The sequence below is a fragment of the Larus michahellis genome, chromosome Z (assembly GCF_964199755.1).
Source record: "Larus michahellis chromosome Z, bLarMic1.1, whole genome shotgun sequence".
NCBI lineage: Eukaryota > Metazoa > Chordata > Aves > Charadriiformes > Laridae > Larus > Larus michahellis.
Window position 1 is genome coordinate 65,791,858 of NC_133930.1, and position 17,503 is coordinate 65,809,360.

The 17,503-nt window shown below is 41.9% G+C and overlaps 1 protein-coding gene across 4 annotated transcripts in view; it reads right to left on the minus strand.

The window, feature by feature from the left end:
* The window catches only part of GRAMD2B (GRAM domain containing 2B), a 33,390-nt gene extending 17,141 nt beyond the window's left edge, over window positions 1-16,249 (minus strand). For 2 of the 4 annotated variants that reach the window (XM_074569932.1, XM_074569930.1), the window contains exons 1-4: window positions 16,061-16,249; window positions 2,583-2,705; window positions 449-536; window positions 71-137 (exon numbers count right to left, since the gene is read on the minus strand). In XM_074569932.1, coding sequence (XP_074426033.1) covers window positions 71-137; window positions 449-536; window positions 2,583-2,705; window positions 16,061-16,152 — 370 coding nt within the window. In that variant the 5' untranslated portion in view covers window positions 16,153-16,249. The remainder of the gene's footprint in view (window positions 1-70; window positions 138-448; window positions 537-2,582; window positions 2,706-16,060) is intronic. The other 2 variants (XM_074569933.1, XM_074569931.1) reach the window with 1 other exon arrangement.
* Between the last annotated feature and the right edge of the window lie 1,254 nt (window positions 16,250-17,503).

Consider the following 17,503-nt stretch of genomic DNA (forward strand, 5'->3'; position numbering starts at 1 on the left):
CACCACAGTTGGCAGGTAACAACATTATCTTAGATCCACAGCCAGCAATGACAAGGGGGTTAATACTTACTTTGTTTCAGTGGCTCATCAATGGGAACATCTAGAAACAGCTTATGAAAGTGTGCATTTGCCTTCAGCTAAAAAACAGAAAGCCCCACACCCAGAGACACATGCCTTATTAGATATTCTTACAATCAAGTGACCCATTCCACTTCCTGTCCTCCCAATACCTTCTCATTTTGCCCACTTGTTTTATAACAAATTCTCATTTTTGCTATGTGGCTATTAAGTATGTATCCTGCTTTGCCCAGACCCTAACACAATGATGAAAAAGGAACCTATGTCCTTATACAACCACAAACTATAATATTGCTAAGCAAGGGGGCTCTCCTGAGAGTTATGTATTTACTCTTACTATATAAACAAACAAGTCCATCCTCTGCCCTACCTGATTTGAGGCACGTTTTTTCCTTTCAATCTTGGAGTCACTCTTGATATCCATTGTCAGGAGTGGACTATCTGTGCTGCTCTTTGTCCTGCAGATTAAAAAAGTCATCTCATATACGCTTGGACTCGGTTCATTAGTCTTGTAAGTTATAAACAGGATGTTCTTTTCCATGAAACATATTAATCCTTTAATAACTATTACCCGATTCATCAAGGATTATGCAACAATAAAGAGGAGTATATCTTATTCTCAAACCATGCCAGCCCTCACTGAAAGTCTTCTTTTAATTTAGAAGAAATATTCTAAATTACTAGTTGTAAGAAAGTAAAAAAAAAAGTTTAAGACATTTTTACAACTTAATGAATTATCACAATGCTTAGCTTCATGTTCGTTTGTTTCTGGGCAGCATGTGAAATACTAACAGTAAGCACGTTACTTATTAATGCAAGACAAAAGCTAGTAGCTGAGAGGGCAACTTGTACTATAAAGCGTGAGATCACTTGGCAAGTGCAACAGAGAAGAAACAACAGGTGCACAAGTCAAGAGGATGGCTGCAAACGGCTTAATGTAGTATAATGAAATCATTAGGATAGTCAGCAATCCTAGAGGAGAAGAGAGGGAATTGTGTCAGCTGCATAGGAAGTTGTACCTGTACAGCTCTAGCCATTCATACTGGAAAATGTAAACAAACTGAAAACCCAACAAATCTAGAGTAGAACAAGCACAGAGGAAAGTCTCTGTCGGTGGCTGAGAAAACAACTTTTGTTTGTTTATACAACAGGAGAAATTAATGGCATGGACTGTTCAGAAAAACAAAAACAGAGGTGGGACAACAGTGTTTCATGAACTAGGAAGAGAAGAACATTATCCCCAAGAGCTATTTAGCACAGAACAAAGCATATCAACAGGCTATAAAAATAAGGTAGTTCTTTTTTAGAAGCCTTCAGATACAGACTGAAGAACAGAAGGAAAAACGCAACACGGGACTCCTATACTGAATGACCTGTAGAACACGTTGTGCTGAAGATTCAACGGGGAAAGAAAGGTGTTACAGAAGTTTCCATTATGGCACCTTATCCTGCACAATAAGTCTTCTTTACTTTCCTAAACTTGAGAGGTTCAGGATTTCCAGTAAAAACTGTAAGGATGAGAGGAAGAGAATCCCCAAGTGTAGCGGGGATAAAGCCGGATTTAGGAAAGAGGTTGTACAGCAGGACTGATTTAGATAGCAGGGGGATTTGCTGCATATCTCAGGTGGTCCCTCACAGAAGAAAACTATAAAAAACATCTGTACGTGTATTTGTGTGCCTGTGTCAAGTACAGGTCAAACTGAAAGGAACAGTGAGCCTTACAAAAACCTATGCCAACCCCTCACCTGCACACAGTCAATTACATTGTACGTGAGAGGTAAAACCGGGAAGAGTTTGCAAAAAAACCCAAACTAATCACATATTTCTTCAAATAGCTTCTCCTCAAAGATGCTTCAGGAAATTAAATGATGTTTTTTCAGTATCTGCCTTGTGATTGAAACCACAGTGTCAGGTAGACTGATGACTTCTGCATTGGCTGTTCAGTTGACAAAGTGAGAAGGATGCAAAATTTGTATTCAACCCCTCCAAGCAGGATTTTAGTATGATTTAATTTTCTTTTTAAATGCATTCCATTTCTCCAACAAAGGAAGAACAGCTGTTTTTACACAGACATTACAATAATCTGATGCAATATACAGCACAGAGTCCAAAATTAAAACTTTTGTCATTGCTTTACCATGGACAATCAATATTCCAGCATGAAAGTGTTCTGGGAACAGCCCAGGACCTGAACTGCAGCTCAGTTTGACTGCCTGTCAAATTAACTGTGAAAGGGATGTAACTAGCAGTGGCACCAAACAGTGCAATGTATTTTTCTCCTAGAACCGGGAAGCTAAGCCAGTCCAAAGTGTGAATTCCCACTATTCTCACTGACAGAGCAGACCCTGGAAGGTGGCTCACATTCCTATTTACTTGCATAGTGTGCAAGCTAACTCAAAACTGGGGTATCTGATAAAACTTGCCACTCAGTGTAGCTTCTTGAATGGGTTGTAACCATTCTAATTATCTGACTAGAAGAAAAATTACAGGATTTCCGACATTACCTAGCAACATCAACTTTTTTCCGGTCATCGAAATACTCCATTTCACTGCTAGCAGTGTGCAGCAACACAGTAGGCGACTTTCCTGCCTTTCTTTTTTCGTCTGTTCCATTTTCTCCGTCTGAACTGCAGAGGAAAAAAAAAAAAAAGAGAGAGATAGAAATGTGTATGGCAGGATTCATACCGATGTCAAGTGCCACTGCAACACGTTGACAATACAGCACATATTGAAGAACAAAATTATGACACATCTTTAATATTAAGGTCCTGAAAAGTCTTCATCTAGTGACTTGACAGCATTATACACTGAACAGTATTCTGAGCTCCAGTACTGGAATTTCAGCAATGAAGAGAGGAAAATTGAAATAGTGCCATGGATATCTCAACGTTCATAAAATTTGTAGCTGTAGCTTCCGTTCCAAAGGGAATGCCTTGTTTAGGAAAAATGCATTCCGTGTTCAGTACTCAGATCCAATGACTAATGGAAATTAATTTGATTGGCAAGTAGGGAGAAAAACATCCTGCATGACAGTACCTAGTGCTTAGCAGATTATTTGCGGCTCAAGGTTGCAAGAAGAAGCTGGGTCTTCTTTTGCCTCTCACTTCTTCTGTGAGAGTCCATCTGCAGGTTTTTCGCAATAAAAGGTCGTCTCAAAGTATCAAAAGTGCTGGTTTTATTTTTCAAAAGCAGCACTGCCACCACAGCGCACTGCCCTTTCACAGCACATGCCACTGCCTCAGAAATAGATGTTAAGGAACTAGAGTCTGAAGGCTAAGAGATTAAGAAAGACAAAATATCTTACCTGTTAATTTAATGTCTGGACTGAATGACCCCATTTACAGAAGCTTTCTATTATGATGTTTAATTTCTGCAACTTTACAGCAACAACACAGCCACCGCCATCATGCATCGGTGTCTTTACAGTTTCTTTTCCTACTAAGACAAAAGCTTTGCTGATAGAGATTCCCAGACTAACAATCTATTTTCTTTTAGGAAGGGCAAAAAAAAGCTCCATTGCTTTTTTTACACTATGGTGAATAAGATCAGAAGATACACCTCACAACATCTTAACTGAGATCTAATGAGAAGGTATCCTACCTCGCAGCTAAAGTAGAGCTTATGTCACAGGACAGAAGCCATGGAGTTTTGCCTTACTGGTGCTGGTACTTTTTCTCAAGGGGTCTTACGTTTACAAACAGCAACTATTCCGCTATCTAATCTTTCCTCAACCTTAGCACTCCCCACCACAGGTGCACTGAATCGACACTTTCTAATTCGCACTTTGTGTATACTTGAAAGGGTTACAGCATTAATAAAGTCAATGAGGAAAAATAACAATTGTTTCCCCATTGCTTCACTTTTAGATTGGCCCTGCCTGACCAGAAGGCATCAGCTTTTATTTTCAGCCAACATAAACTAGAATTAAATGGTCAATTCGACAAATTAAAGTGGAATGCAATCTTTTGCCTGAAAAATCCAAATAAGCAGTTTTATGCTGCTTGAGATTTTAAGCAGAGAGAACAGCCAACCCAGGATGCACCCCACAAGCATAGAGAAGCTTGTATTCCAAAAGTTTGCAAATCCTGCAAATGTCTTAGTCACAGTCTTGCAGTTTTTTTTTGTTCCCCAAATTCTTGGGCCTCAAGGGAGGCCAGAGAATACCAGACACGAGTGGAGTGAGGAACAGCGTGAGGCAAAATTGTCAGGTTCAGTCACACCTGCATTTCAAAAGAGCAGCGCAACACGGAAACTCTCAAGTGAATAAGGCTACATGACACAGCAGTATTTTTAAGATGTAGTTTGAGCCTGGAGCCTGACCGGTTGTCCATCAGTGCCTTGGGCAGCCTGCTATTCTTACACAGCAATGCTATCGACTGATCAAAGCAGCCTGTGTCACACCACACCTCTGTACTACCTAGAACACAAGTTTTAGTGTTCACTTACACCAGCATGGTTAGGTGTTTTGTTGCTCTTAAATACTTTCTTTACTTGCCACTCATATTCCTTTTTCCCTCACCCGTAAATTAATCCCTAATTCAACAGTTAAACCTATGAGCCTGTTCTATCCTGTCTGTCTTCCCTGTTAACCACTACTATTCTGGAACTTCTATTGTCTGAACTCCTTCCCTCTAGCTGCATTCAGATGGTGGAGAGCTAGGGTATCTCAACACACTAATCTTGCTGAGTTCTTTGTGCGGAAATGCTGCGCTACCTCATGCCAGCCTGGTCACCTCTCCAGGATCATCTTCTGCAGCTAAGAATAGGAAGAATGTACCCATACATAGGAAGAGTTTCCTCAAAACATCTCAGGCGTGAGGAGACTCACCTGTGTAAAACATGCCATTGACAGTAGCAACTGGGTGTATTCCTACTAGATAATACGGTTTTGCTATGTCTGTCTTTCACCCTACCTCCTGTATGCCCCCTTAACATAATGAAAAACTATACAAGAATCTTTCCTTATACTTCTGATAACTATAGCTCCACACAGCTTCTGAGTTCCTAGTAGGTGTCTTTATAGTATCAGAAGAATCTTAGATGACCTTCCGGAGAAGAAAAGATCACATGTATGACCTAAAAACAGTACAATATTGTTCATCAAATTACAAGCAAATTAAAGCACTCCTTACATTTTCATATGTGAGTGAGGATTCATAAATGCTTTTCAAAAGCGCAGAAAAGTCAGCAATCCATGAAAAGAATTAGATCAAGTGCATTTAAGAAACAAAGTGATGCTTAATACAACCGTTAGCGATAGTTGCACATAAGTGAACTGTACTTGCAAATATCAGGGCAAAGCAAGTAAACTTTGTGACATCAGGATTTCGTTGATGTGAAAAAACCACTTTTTTCAAATTGAACATATATTGTGTATTTTGTACTACTACCAAGGCTATTTTAAAAAAAAAACAAACCAGCTAAAAGAAAAAAAAAGCAAAAAGTTGTCTCTAGTTTCCAAATAAAGAATGGTTGTCATAGGGAGTATTTTCAAAGCCAAGGTTTGCACTTACTGTAGGATCATATCTTGTATCTAAGCAAGTTAAAATAAACATGAGTTGCAAGCACTCTAACTTTTTGCAAGAAATGTTTCTTTTCCTTTTTTAAATACACATCAATAACTGAATTAAGTAATTTAAAATTAAATTACAGAAAAGGGAAAGTGCTACGAAATACATTCATCAAGGCAGTAGAGTAAGCTTCAGTCTAATGAAGTGTTCCGAAGTACATTATTTGTCAATGTATTTTAAAAGTCAGAGGAACTTCATCACTTATGATTTGAATGGTTTCTGTGAAACAAAAACTTTCTGACAGACAGGTTTGTCAAGTTCCTTGTACCGAAGAAAGTTTTCAGAACTTCAAAAGGTTTTCTTGTTTGGCGCTAATCTGCTTTAGGACCTGAAAAATTCACACTTCCTAAGAAGATTATGCTGTGTCAGATTAATGGGGATTTTTCAAGGGGAAAAAAAATTAAAGACAATAATGTAAATATAAACTTTTTCCCTATTCCCTTCAAAATTAGTTTGAATAAGAAGCACTGAACAGAAATAATGTGAGAGATGTGCCAAAAGGCCACAGTTTAAAAGAGAGCCTTAACAACAACAGTTGTCTGACAACCCCAATATAGTCTTACCAGACATCACTTTTCAGGCACGTGTAAAAGATATCAAAAACTCCAGAACTGTACAGTTTAATTTCCCACAACCACACAGACCTTTCTACAAAGCTTCCTCAGATCTGCCCCAAAGGACATCTACGTTACTTGGTCTGTATGATAACAGGTCTGAAAAGTTCAAAAGCCACAATAAGTTGTGACAAACCAGTCCACCGGTGCACAAACTGCAGATCAGTTATGTAGGAGGAAAAAGGCATCTTGAATAACCAGAGATGTTAGCTACAACTTCAATTGTTTGCAAAACTGCAGCCAAATCAGTATTTCCCGAGGGTTTAATGTGAGTCAGCTGCAATAGTCTCTCTGCGGAAGGAGCTTACATATTGGGTCATCATGTTACCTTAGAAGCCCTGTTATCCTGCTTTGTCTCTTTTATACAAAAAAGATTAATTTTGCAACATCAGTTAAGACTGCTGCATTATTGCAAATGATCAACCAAAAGAGTGTGGAGTAATTTCTCCCCTGCTGTCCACAACCATGCTTGGTACACTGTATGTAGAATTACCCGTCACAAATACAATGACATTCTGTATCATTTGGTTCTGTTGGGTAGCTATTAGCAGACCAAAAGGATTTGGCAAAGGAACCAATGCAGTGTGAAAGGCCCAAATACTAAGACATAGTGTTATTTAAGCTATTCTTACTCTCAGACTTGAGTCTATTCAGATAACGGAATTGGTTATTCTTTCAGAAACTAAAAGTCAAAGGGAGAGGCTCAAAACATTTCAGGATCCCAAATTAAGACTTTGGCAGGCTTAAAAGCAGAGGAGAGGGCGCAGGATGAAGAGATTTATCTAGGCAGCATCCAGGAGACATACTGGCAACATACTTCAAGCACAAATGACTGCAAGGTGGTAAGATAAAGTGTGCTAATGCTTGAAAGGACACCCTGCTAAGCAAGCTGCAGGCCAGAGGCCTCCTTCTCAGCACAGACCTTCCTTGACCTATCAAGCCCTGAAGGAGCAATCATCTCAACTTTCCTTTTGCTAGGCCTAAAGTCTTAAATCTTCTTCCAGAAGGCACGTCCCATCATTCCACGAAACATCTTTTCTATGCTACAGCAGTCTGAACAAACCTTTTTTGGATGTGTAATCAGAATCCAGAGTGCTTTATCTGATCAGATTGCTTTCATACCTTACACAGTTGAATTACTTCACCCCTGGACTGATGAAAAGACTTTTTCCACTGTAAACTCTCCCGCTGTCCTCTTCATAGCAGATTCAAGTGTTCTCTGTACTGGATAAACTAACAACAGTGCTCAAGTTGAGGATTTAGATGTTGTCTGTTTCTACAAAGCCTGGTCACTCAGAGGCAAAATGCCTCCAGTAGCTCCATGGCTATGTTCCAGTGTTACATGGCACAAGGCACTGTTTATGGGAGAAAATCTCCTGAAAAAACATGCCTCAGAATAATGCTATGATTTAAGCTACTTCTAAGACAAAGTATCAATTGACTATCAAGACTCCAAAAGTATCAAAACAGGGAGAAAATAAGCTACAGCTACGCTAACCACGCTGAAGAAGCAGAGAGCTGCTTAACAGACACTATAATAGATGGTAAGGATAGCCATAATGTACTCATTTGGCATTTGTGTAATTCCATATACTTAGTCCAACACCTGTACTTAAGGATAAAAAGTGAAGGAAGTAAAGCAGTTGATTCTGAAATATGGCGTTTGTTACATATTTTGTAGGACAGATATAAAGCCAGCAGATGTATTTATACTGAATACGGAGAGCAGCAAAGCATTAATGAAGGAGCAGCGATGTGAAACCCTGCATAAGGCAAAGGGTCAGTTTGTGAATATGAATAGGTATGAACCAGACTGAGATTTAACTACCTCAGGTTGTTCAAGGGGCAGGCTCATTCTCTTCTCATGAGATCACAGTTAAAGATGGCATAATGGAGACAAAGTTATGCAGCTGCACATTAATTGAATATCATATGCATAAGGATAGGCACACATGCATATACACCATGTGTTTCTCTATGCATTTCTAGGATGAAACAGGTTGGCAGCCACAGGTGGAATCTCAATGTCAGCTAGCACCGAAAGAGGAACTAACTCAACTGTTAAAGATGGTTTTTAATTGTGAATATTATTTAATTATTAAGGTAATTAATTTCAGAAATATTCACTGTGTTGTATTTCACAGCTATCTCTTGGAACACAATTAGTCACCTGTGAGTAGTTTTGTATGTCTGTGTTGCTACATCCTTTATTCTGCTATATCCTACTACATCCTTGTTCATCCTTTATTAAAAGGATGAATGAAATTCTTGAGTTAATACTGACCAGAAACCCCTCCAATACTGTTAGAGAAAGTGAATTTTTTTCTTCAACTGAATAGACGTTTCACATAATAACCAGATCAAGTTTCACATTACCTTACCACTTGGACATCAGCAAGATCACTGTGACACTGCAGACATCATTAGCAAGTATGTAAATTCTCTGCTCTAAATACCATCTATTATTAACTGGCTGTATTCCCTGTCTAATCAAAACCAGACTGCTATCAAGTTCCATAGAAAAAAAAAACCACAGAAGAATTCCCTGTGCTCTGAAACATGAGACACTATAACAAGATATTTTATTAAGTTAACAGTAGAACAGGAACATAAGCCATTTAGTTCTCTTGTCTTTTCAAGAGTTTCCATTTCAGATATCTACTTCAAAAAGCAAAAGCCCTCTCATATGTATCTTCACTCCACTCCACAAAAGTCCCATGACACAGTTTTCATGGGAGACTCAGCAGGATGACCAACAACTATTTATCTGAACATAGACATGGCCAAAACCAGCAAACAGCACAAACCTTCTCGACAGATGCATTTCTGGGGAAAAAAAAAAAATTGAAGGAAAAGATCTGAGGGAAGACCCTCATTCACATCTACTTTGGATTGGAGCATGTATTTTTTTCATTCTCCAGTTCACTGGCAGCCTTTAGGTGGAAAAGTTTTCCTGTCTCCTAGTTCTAGCCTACATTATCTTCTAATCCAGAACAAGGCAAAAACCATGATCGCAATTCCTGCTGAAGAGGAAGCATGCAGCCTTAGATCACATTTTCATCTCTAGTTTCCAGAGGCATCAGGAACAAGGGAAAAGAATGAAGGATTCCCTAGCTACGACTTATTCAGGTGCAGCAAAGAGGGCAAAGGCACTTAAGTGTCAGATGTACCAATTGTTCTACACCGAACGCAATAAAAAAGATAGATACTGCATCTATACACAATCCCTGCGTTCAGTATGACCTCACCGGCATCTATCAATTAAATCTGCTCCATAATTCAGGTAGAAACACCACAAATCTCCCTCTGGAACACCACAAGCATCTTCACAAATGAGACCTGATCACCACAGCATAAGCATAAAGCTTTGGCCTCGATACCTGAAGCTACATCTCTGTTTTTCGGAGGAACAACTCCAGAGCAACATGCCTCCACAGGATACAAGACTTGGTTGGCAGTTTTCCAGCATTAATTGTGCTTTTGAAAAAAAATGAGGAGTTGTATGAGACTGAATTAGAATTAAAAAAAAAAAAAAGCAGACACCAGCAATTATATTAACAACTACTGTTAAGAATGCAGAACAGTTAGAGATGATAGCAGAGGTTTGGGAGCAATCCTACCAACACCTTTATTCCTTTCTCTGCTGCTTAGGATAACAAAGTTAAAAAATAAAGCTGCCATGAATCACTTGATCAGAAGCTTCTATTTTATGGCATAAAGACTCAATATGCTGCATAGAAATAATGGCTCAACACACTGCACACGAAGTGCTTTAATCAATGTACGGGGGAAAAATAATGTTGGTTCTTCACACAGGATATACACAAAGAGAAGGATGGTTGGGGTTTGATCATCCAGCAGTTTCTTTGAGAACTGGCACTGACAAAGATAATCCACATTCATCCATGAGATTTCTCTGTTTCAAAGCAACACTAATTGAACAGAGAAAATTTAAATTAGATATTCAAAAGATGCCCGAGTACAATGTTTCTTTTGTAGGTTTCCCAGCAAGAATAGTGTACAACAAGGTCTAATGCAAAACACTAACTTAGACGAAAATGAGCATCTAACTGTGTCCATCTACCCTGTTTCATCACACCTTCCATCAAGGATGGAAGCAGATCAAAGCAAAATCACTGATGGAGGCTTACTGTTCACCAAGGGTCTGGCAATGCTGAATTTCCCACAATTATCTTTACAACCTTGTAAGATTTTTCTTTCAGACCTACCTATGTGTTCACAGAAAAGCCCAATGTAGATAGTCTAATGCAAAAGCTATTATTTCACAGTAGGAAATACTAGCTTCCAACAAAGGGTCTAAACAACAGTAATCACAACAGCGCCTTTGACTGTGACACTGCATATAAGGAACGATTTTCCTTCCAAAGTCCTAAAAAAAGATATTCTTATTAGAATCAGATGTGACATGCAGTGGCCAGATCCCTGCTAGGGTCAGCTTGACTTTCTATTTTCTGTGTCACCAGGACACAGATGAGTCCAAATGCTGTCTAAGCCTCCTTCTTCAGTATGAGCCTTTCTACTGGCCACATGCTGTACGCCACAGCAACACCCAGTCTCTCCTATGCTGGCCATAGCATATTTACATGTATTGTAAAACTTCACAAAACCAAATGGGCATATATATAATTTTGTTATTTACTGGACTTTTGTACTATAACATTCCATCTTGTCCAGAAAAAGGCTGAACAAACCTAAATGGCTCTTCTTGAGCTAACGTAGCATAAATGGTAGCTACAAAATTGCCATTGAGTCTTTTGCCTACATGGTCTACCTTTCACAAACAACATAAACTAAGATTCCTTGAGGGCTAAATGACTGAAGAGCCTAAAGGAATGGATCTTTGTAAAGGACATGCCTAGGTATGGTTGGTTTTTTGGCGTATGTCAGGAACTGTTGTTTCATAGTAAGGTAACTACAAGGCTCCCCACATCCATCCACAGAGGAGGAAGGCTTCAGTCTGCCTCTACATCCTCTACCCTGCTGAGTTTCTCTGCGGCCTATCTGCAACCTGCACATTATTTCCTGCCACTCTTTCTGGAAGCTTATTAACCTCCCTCACCTTAGTGTGCTATTTATTTTTCAAGGACGGAGGCACAAGCCAGACAGTGCCAGCTAGAAGTTTAGTTAAAGGAAGCGAATACTTCGGTACAGCACTTAAGCTCAGTTACCAGGGAATGAAGAAGAGGTAACTGCATTCTCCTTGTACATACCCCTACAGTCCCTGGTTCTCCCTTTTATTCAGGTGTTCCACCTCCCAGTACTTAATTCCATTACTCTAACAACCACCCCAGCATGAGACAGCACACTATGCCATTTTACAAAGAAGAGACAAGGGCCCTACACAGTGGACTGGCAAGGAGCAGTTGCTCACAACCTCCCAGAATCTCCCACTGACCCTTGCATTATCCAGAAGAAAAAATGGATGTTTTAAATATCCATTTACCACTTTCTGGCAAGAAAGCATAATCTTGCTGTAATTTTGCTCAGAGATCTTCCAGATAAAGCAGGATGTTTCTTTTCAAGGAAAAGTGGAGAAACAAGGAAAGACAACTTGTCCTGATGTATCCCTATTATCTGCAGGGAAATTATTTGCTCCATGATGACAATATTTGAAGAGACTTTCGCTGATCCGCCCAGCTGGATCCAGACAGCTACCCATGAATTTTGCTTAAAGTAAGTACTACAAAAGAGGTCTGTAAGTATTGCTAGACCAAACACAAGATTTCTCTGGCATAACAGTAACACAACTATAAAAAGGTAATCTGGAAAGGATATACATGGAGTTGGCAACAGCTATGTACAGAGCATGAAGATCATTAGTCCCAGCAGTGGTATCATTAGATAAGCACATAATTTCTAACCATGTGACTGCAACACTTGTGTAGACGGTGGTAAGAAGACAATACTCTGATACTATGTTTATGCATCACCTGTCAAACACCAGCACTAAATCCCGCTGCCCAAAGCTTATCTGCAGTATTATGTTGCCTAACAAGCATTTCTCACAGACTGCATGGAACCAGTAAAGGCAGCACAGTTGGGAGTGTTTCGGATTAGCCAATGAGGCACTTTGGTGCAAAGAAAAGGCTTGTTCAGATTCATAGTGTGCATTTACGTATGGCACAATCATTTTTTAATAGCTGCTTTTATAACTTAAGCATGTATATACAGTGAACAAAGTAAGAATGACAGGAAAAAAGGAAAAATAAGAGCAACTAAAAAACACCACCATGAAAAAATGGAGGTCATCCAGATTGGAAACCTCTTCCCTGCCACAAAGCTGATTTAAATGTTTCACTTTGCAAGCCTATCCTCCTTTTGAGATCACCTATTACAACTTTTGCTATAAAACAGGGAAGAATTAAAAAACATGATACTTAAATATGTGTTAATATCTTCATCCACTGAAAGTACAGAACATGAGTAACATAGGCACACATATACACCTTTTTTCCCCCTCACAAATAAACAGTAGAAGTTTGGCTGTTGGAAAGGAGTTAACCTGGATCAAAGCTGAAATAAAACTTTGAATCAGTAATAAAAAACCACGCCTTTCTTCTCTGCATTTTGTATTTCTGCTAAGTAAGAGATTTTATGAAAAAAAGTTAGCGAGCTATGATTATGCACAGGTCAGTCAATTAATTTTCTTTTAACTTACCAACTGATAAATAGTTATTAGGAAACATCTGCTATGGTAGCATAACATGTCAGACAAACAAACCGTAAAAATCACATTCTCCCTTTTCCCAGAAGTACATAATTTGCCTGTAAGCATTTTCCACTGCTTTCAGTGGCATATTTTCCCCAGTAACTGGAGTGTGTCTTTGCTCAAAAAAAAAAATAATAATCTAAAACTTTCCATACCTTAGTCTTAAGTCCCAGCCTCCTCATTTCTTTAAGTTACACTCCGTAACTGGACATTACCTTGTGCTGTAACTTAAGGGAGCAGAATGTGCCACTTAATGTTAGCAGCATCTCACCATACAGTAATTCAGCACAGATTTAATGGTACTAGGCCAAATACTATCTGTGGAAACCAGAAAATGCTATATTCACTTCCACAGAAGCAAGTGTGTGTGAAAGCAGAAGGATGCTGACACGGAATATGAACTGCTCGTTATTACACCTCTGCCGTTTCTCCTTAACACACCACACTGTTTTCAATGATACAGCATCTGTTCCACCAACTGTCCCTGCACTGGGTCTGACAGCTGCTGAGGCAGGTCCAGCGCCACAACAAACGTAACACATGCCACTTCCAAGTCAGAAAAATAAATACCCACTAAACGCAATGCAAGGGTTAATTCCTTTCTGGTCTGAGGCCACATCAGGACGTGAGGGTGACGGAACATCACTTGGAAGGTGTTTTCTGTGCAGGAACTTTTGATTTACTTGGGAGGTAATCCACATAATGACATCACTATTTTGGGTCTGCATAATAACAGTGCCCATCTTCCACACAGTGTTTTCTCTGCAGTTCTACAATGCACAGAGATGTAGTACAAACTTTGCAAAGATTTAACTATTGCTAAACATGTCAGAGAAGCCCATTTTCTAAATCAGTATGAACGTGCTTACTCTTTCTGCACGAAGTTTCCTGAATCACTGGCAGATAATATTCTCAGATCTAATCTTGAAATAATTAAAAAAAAAAACAATCCAACACCCCCCCCAAAAAAAAAACAAACAAACCCAAAACTTCTACAGCTTCAATCCTTCAGAAGCACCTATTCACCAGAGACACCTTTATGGTAGCAGCAGAAACATATTGAACTATAAAGTCCATCTCTAAACCAAGCAACATTTTAAGCATACCTCCAGGAAGTACAGATTACAGTACACACATAAATCTTTCCCCTGAGCTTTGGAAAACACAAAACGATCCCCTTAGCCTCTATAACTCTGATAGGCTTTTTTTTTTAAAGAGAGGTCAGTGTGAGCTCTGTTGGTTGCATGTTGTTCTCTCGAAGTACATGAAGGGAATAAAATTCCACGGCAATCACACACACTATTTTACAAAATTTTCTAAAAACAAATCTTCAGTGATACAACTTTTGCAAGTTCACTTCTAACTGAATCAAAACCAAGATTCTGTTATAGTTCTTCAGCTGAACAACACCCCTTGACATCAAGCTTTCTATACGCTGTCTTAGACTCCTTAGAGAAAAATCAGATACAGATCTTGCATACCTGAAGAACTTCACTAAGTTCAGTGGCATAATTCTGCGTGGAGGATCAGGAACCAAGGCTTGAAGTCAGAAGGCTCTACAGAAGGTCAGGGAATTATGTCTCACTTGTAATGTGAAGTCAGTGATGTGACTACACTATACAGGATAAAGGACACTTAGAAGACACTTTGATTCCCAGTGCTCTCTAACAAACAAGTTATTTGTGGCAACAGATTGCACTGCGATACATACTTTGAGAATACACCTGCCTAGACACCAGGGATACAACAGTTTGGAAAAAAAAAAAACACCTCACAGCCCTTCTCAGAGTTTTTTTCTAGAGAAAGAGCTAGTTGCTGGTAACTTGTTCTTCTCTCTCCTGAAGGCTGGTTAAGATTAAATCTTTGTGAAGAAAAATTCTTTGGGAGGCAAATCATCCCAGATTAGAAGAAAGTAACTTTTTTTTTTTTCTTCAGAGGAGAAAGACACAGTTTTTTACTTTCTTCGTTTGCAGCTGCTTCACTTCTCAAACAGCATCCTTGGGACTGTCAAGTCCCACATTAATGAGGAGCCTGGTATGGAATCAGACAGCTGCTTGATTCCGGCAAGGTTTTCACGTGATGGCCATTACCATGGCATACAGGCACCTGAACAACTTGAGACCTCCACAGGAAGCCAAAGACCAATGCAGAAGATGCTGCCTTTAACCCCTGATGTCCCCAGCCCATCAGGGGCTGTGAAGGTTCTTGGGGGAATGCAGAGACTCCTGCCACCCATAGAAGGGGAAGACTTCCCTACCTTCCATCAGTTAGCCTGAGCAGCTTTTACCAGCCAGCAAGGCCTCCTCTTCCTCCCAAAGAAAACATAGTAAGTATTTTTGATCTCTTTATCTGCTCAATTTCTACAGTACTGCTCAGATTTAAAGCAGAAGGGGGCCAGGTATGTGTATGGCTGTGGTGGGAAACTGGGCCAAGGCAGGCGGATGCCCACTGCCCCGCCAGAGCAGTCCAGCCGGTCTCAGCCTGTGACAGAAGTCAGGCTGAACTCCCATTTTAATGCATCTTGCCTGTATCAAAGTTTGTGAACTTTTGATGGTTATGGGTTTTCTTGGTATGCCGAGGAGAGGACCACGGCGTCCCACCGCAGCCTGTGCACATTCCTGTAAGTGATAAAGCACAGCTGCTGGATTTCCGTGCCACGGCAGAGAAAGATTTCTATGCCGCTGCATGAAATTACTTGAAGTGACATTTACACGCTTTCCTCCCAAAAGTACGACTCCGGAGTTTGCCGCCGTGCTCGGGGCCACCTCCTGAAGGGGGCAGAGCTCGGCTGAGAGGAAATGTTGGCACTTCACGGAAGCCGTGACGCGGAGCGTCCTCGGCCACTCTCCCCCGGCAACTTCAAGGGGGCACTCCAAAGCCAACGCCCAGAAGAACGAAGCCCCCGCCGAGCCCAACGCCCGCCACCCCCGCCCGCCTCACAGGGCCTGGCCGCTGGTCCCCGCCGCCGCCTCTCCACCGCAGGGCGGCCCGGGCCGCGTCCCCCGCAGGGCAGCGGGGTCCCCGAAGCAGGCGGGCGGCCGCCCCTCCCGGGCCCGGGCAGTACTCACACCCGCAGGGCGCCCCTGTTTTCTCTCCTGCCGGCGGCCCTCGCAGCCTTCGGCTCCTCCGCATCGCACCGCTGCTCGGTCATGAGCACCATGGGCACAGCACAACTCCTCACAGCCCCCCACCGCCGCCGCCGCACGAAGCACAACCGGCGGGCCGGGCCGCGCCGCACCGCCCCCGCCGCTCCGCCCCGGGGCGGGCCCCACCGCCGCCGCTGCCGTTCTGGGCCGGCTGGAGCCGGAGCGGGAGCCCGCGGCGGGAAGCCGCTAAAAACCGGTTCCGCCCGTCCGGAGGAAGACTGATTACCGCCCCGGGGGGAGGTCGGCACCCCCTGCGGCCGCGAAATGACGGGATGGCGGCGGGAGCCCGCGCTGCCGATCCGTTACGCTCCTTAAATTATTCAGTCGGGGCGCTGTGGCGTGAGGAGCTGCCTCACGCTGGCTCGAACAAAAGGTGTCCTAAATGTTTTATAGGGGGGACAGGAGATGCGGTTTCACACACGCACACAGACGCGCACGGGGCCTGAGGAGGGAAGGGGCCGGCGGCCGCGACCCTGAGGTGAGGGCAGCCGGGCCGGGGAGCGTGCGGCCCACAGGGCGGCCCGGCCCGGCCCGGGAGGGAGTTTTGCAAGGCCGGCGGTAACTCGCAGAAAACGGCTTTCCACAGGTTTCCGTCAGCGCGTTTGCACCGTGTCTGTGTGAAGCAGGCAGTAGCCCACATACCGGCGCTGGCCTCCAAAGGGCTGCATTAGAGCAGACTTCTGTGGTTATTAGCTGTTACTTCCATCTCTGGCTGCCTCAGGAGTTGGTTTTTTTTTTTTTGTTTCTTTTCCCTTCAGCAGCCCCCCAGGCTGGTTTGCCTGCCCAGGAAATGACCTGATGTTGCACAAAAAGCAAAGCGAGTGTAGCCTTCCCCCAGCTTGCGCTGGTGGGGCTGTTGGGGAAGTTGCCTGCACTCAGGAAGGTTAAATGTCAGCATATCATAGAATCCTCTGGGTTGGAAGGGACCTTAAAAGAGCATCAAGTCCAGCAATCAACCTAATGCTGCGAAAGCCACCACTAAACCATGTACCTAAGCACCATGTCTACCTGTCTTTTAGATACCTTCAGGGATGGTGATTCCGCCACTTTCCTGGGCAGCCAGGTCGTCTCTCATGGCAGGCACACATGGTCAATGCGCGTATGAAAAATGTTTCGTGGAGTCTGTGGCTGTAATGATACAGCCTAAGGAAGGTCAGCTTTGGGATGAGAGTTCACAGTAACATCTCTAGAAAAAGGTCTGTTTTCATGGCTTAATGTGTTAGAATATACAAATAGAATTAAAAATAGAATATATTAAATTTTCTTCCTAACTGCCGTACTGTTCACAGGCGATAAGGGGAGAATATGTAGAGGAGGGTGGTCTCTGTTAGTGGACATCGGGGTAGAAGATAGATTCCAATGTAC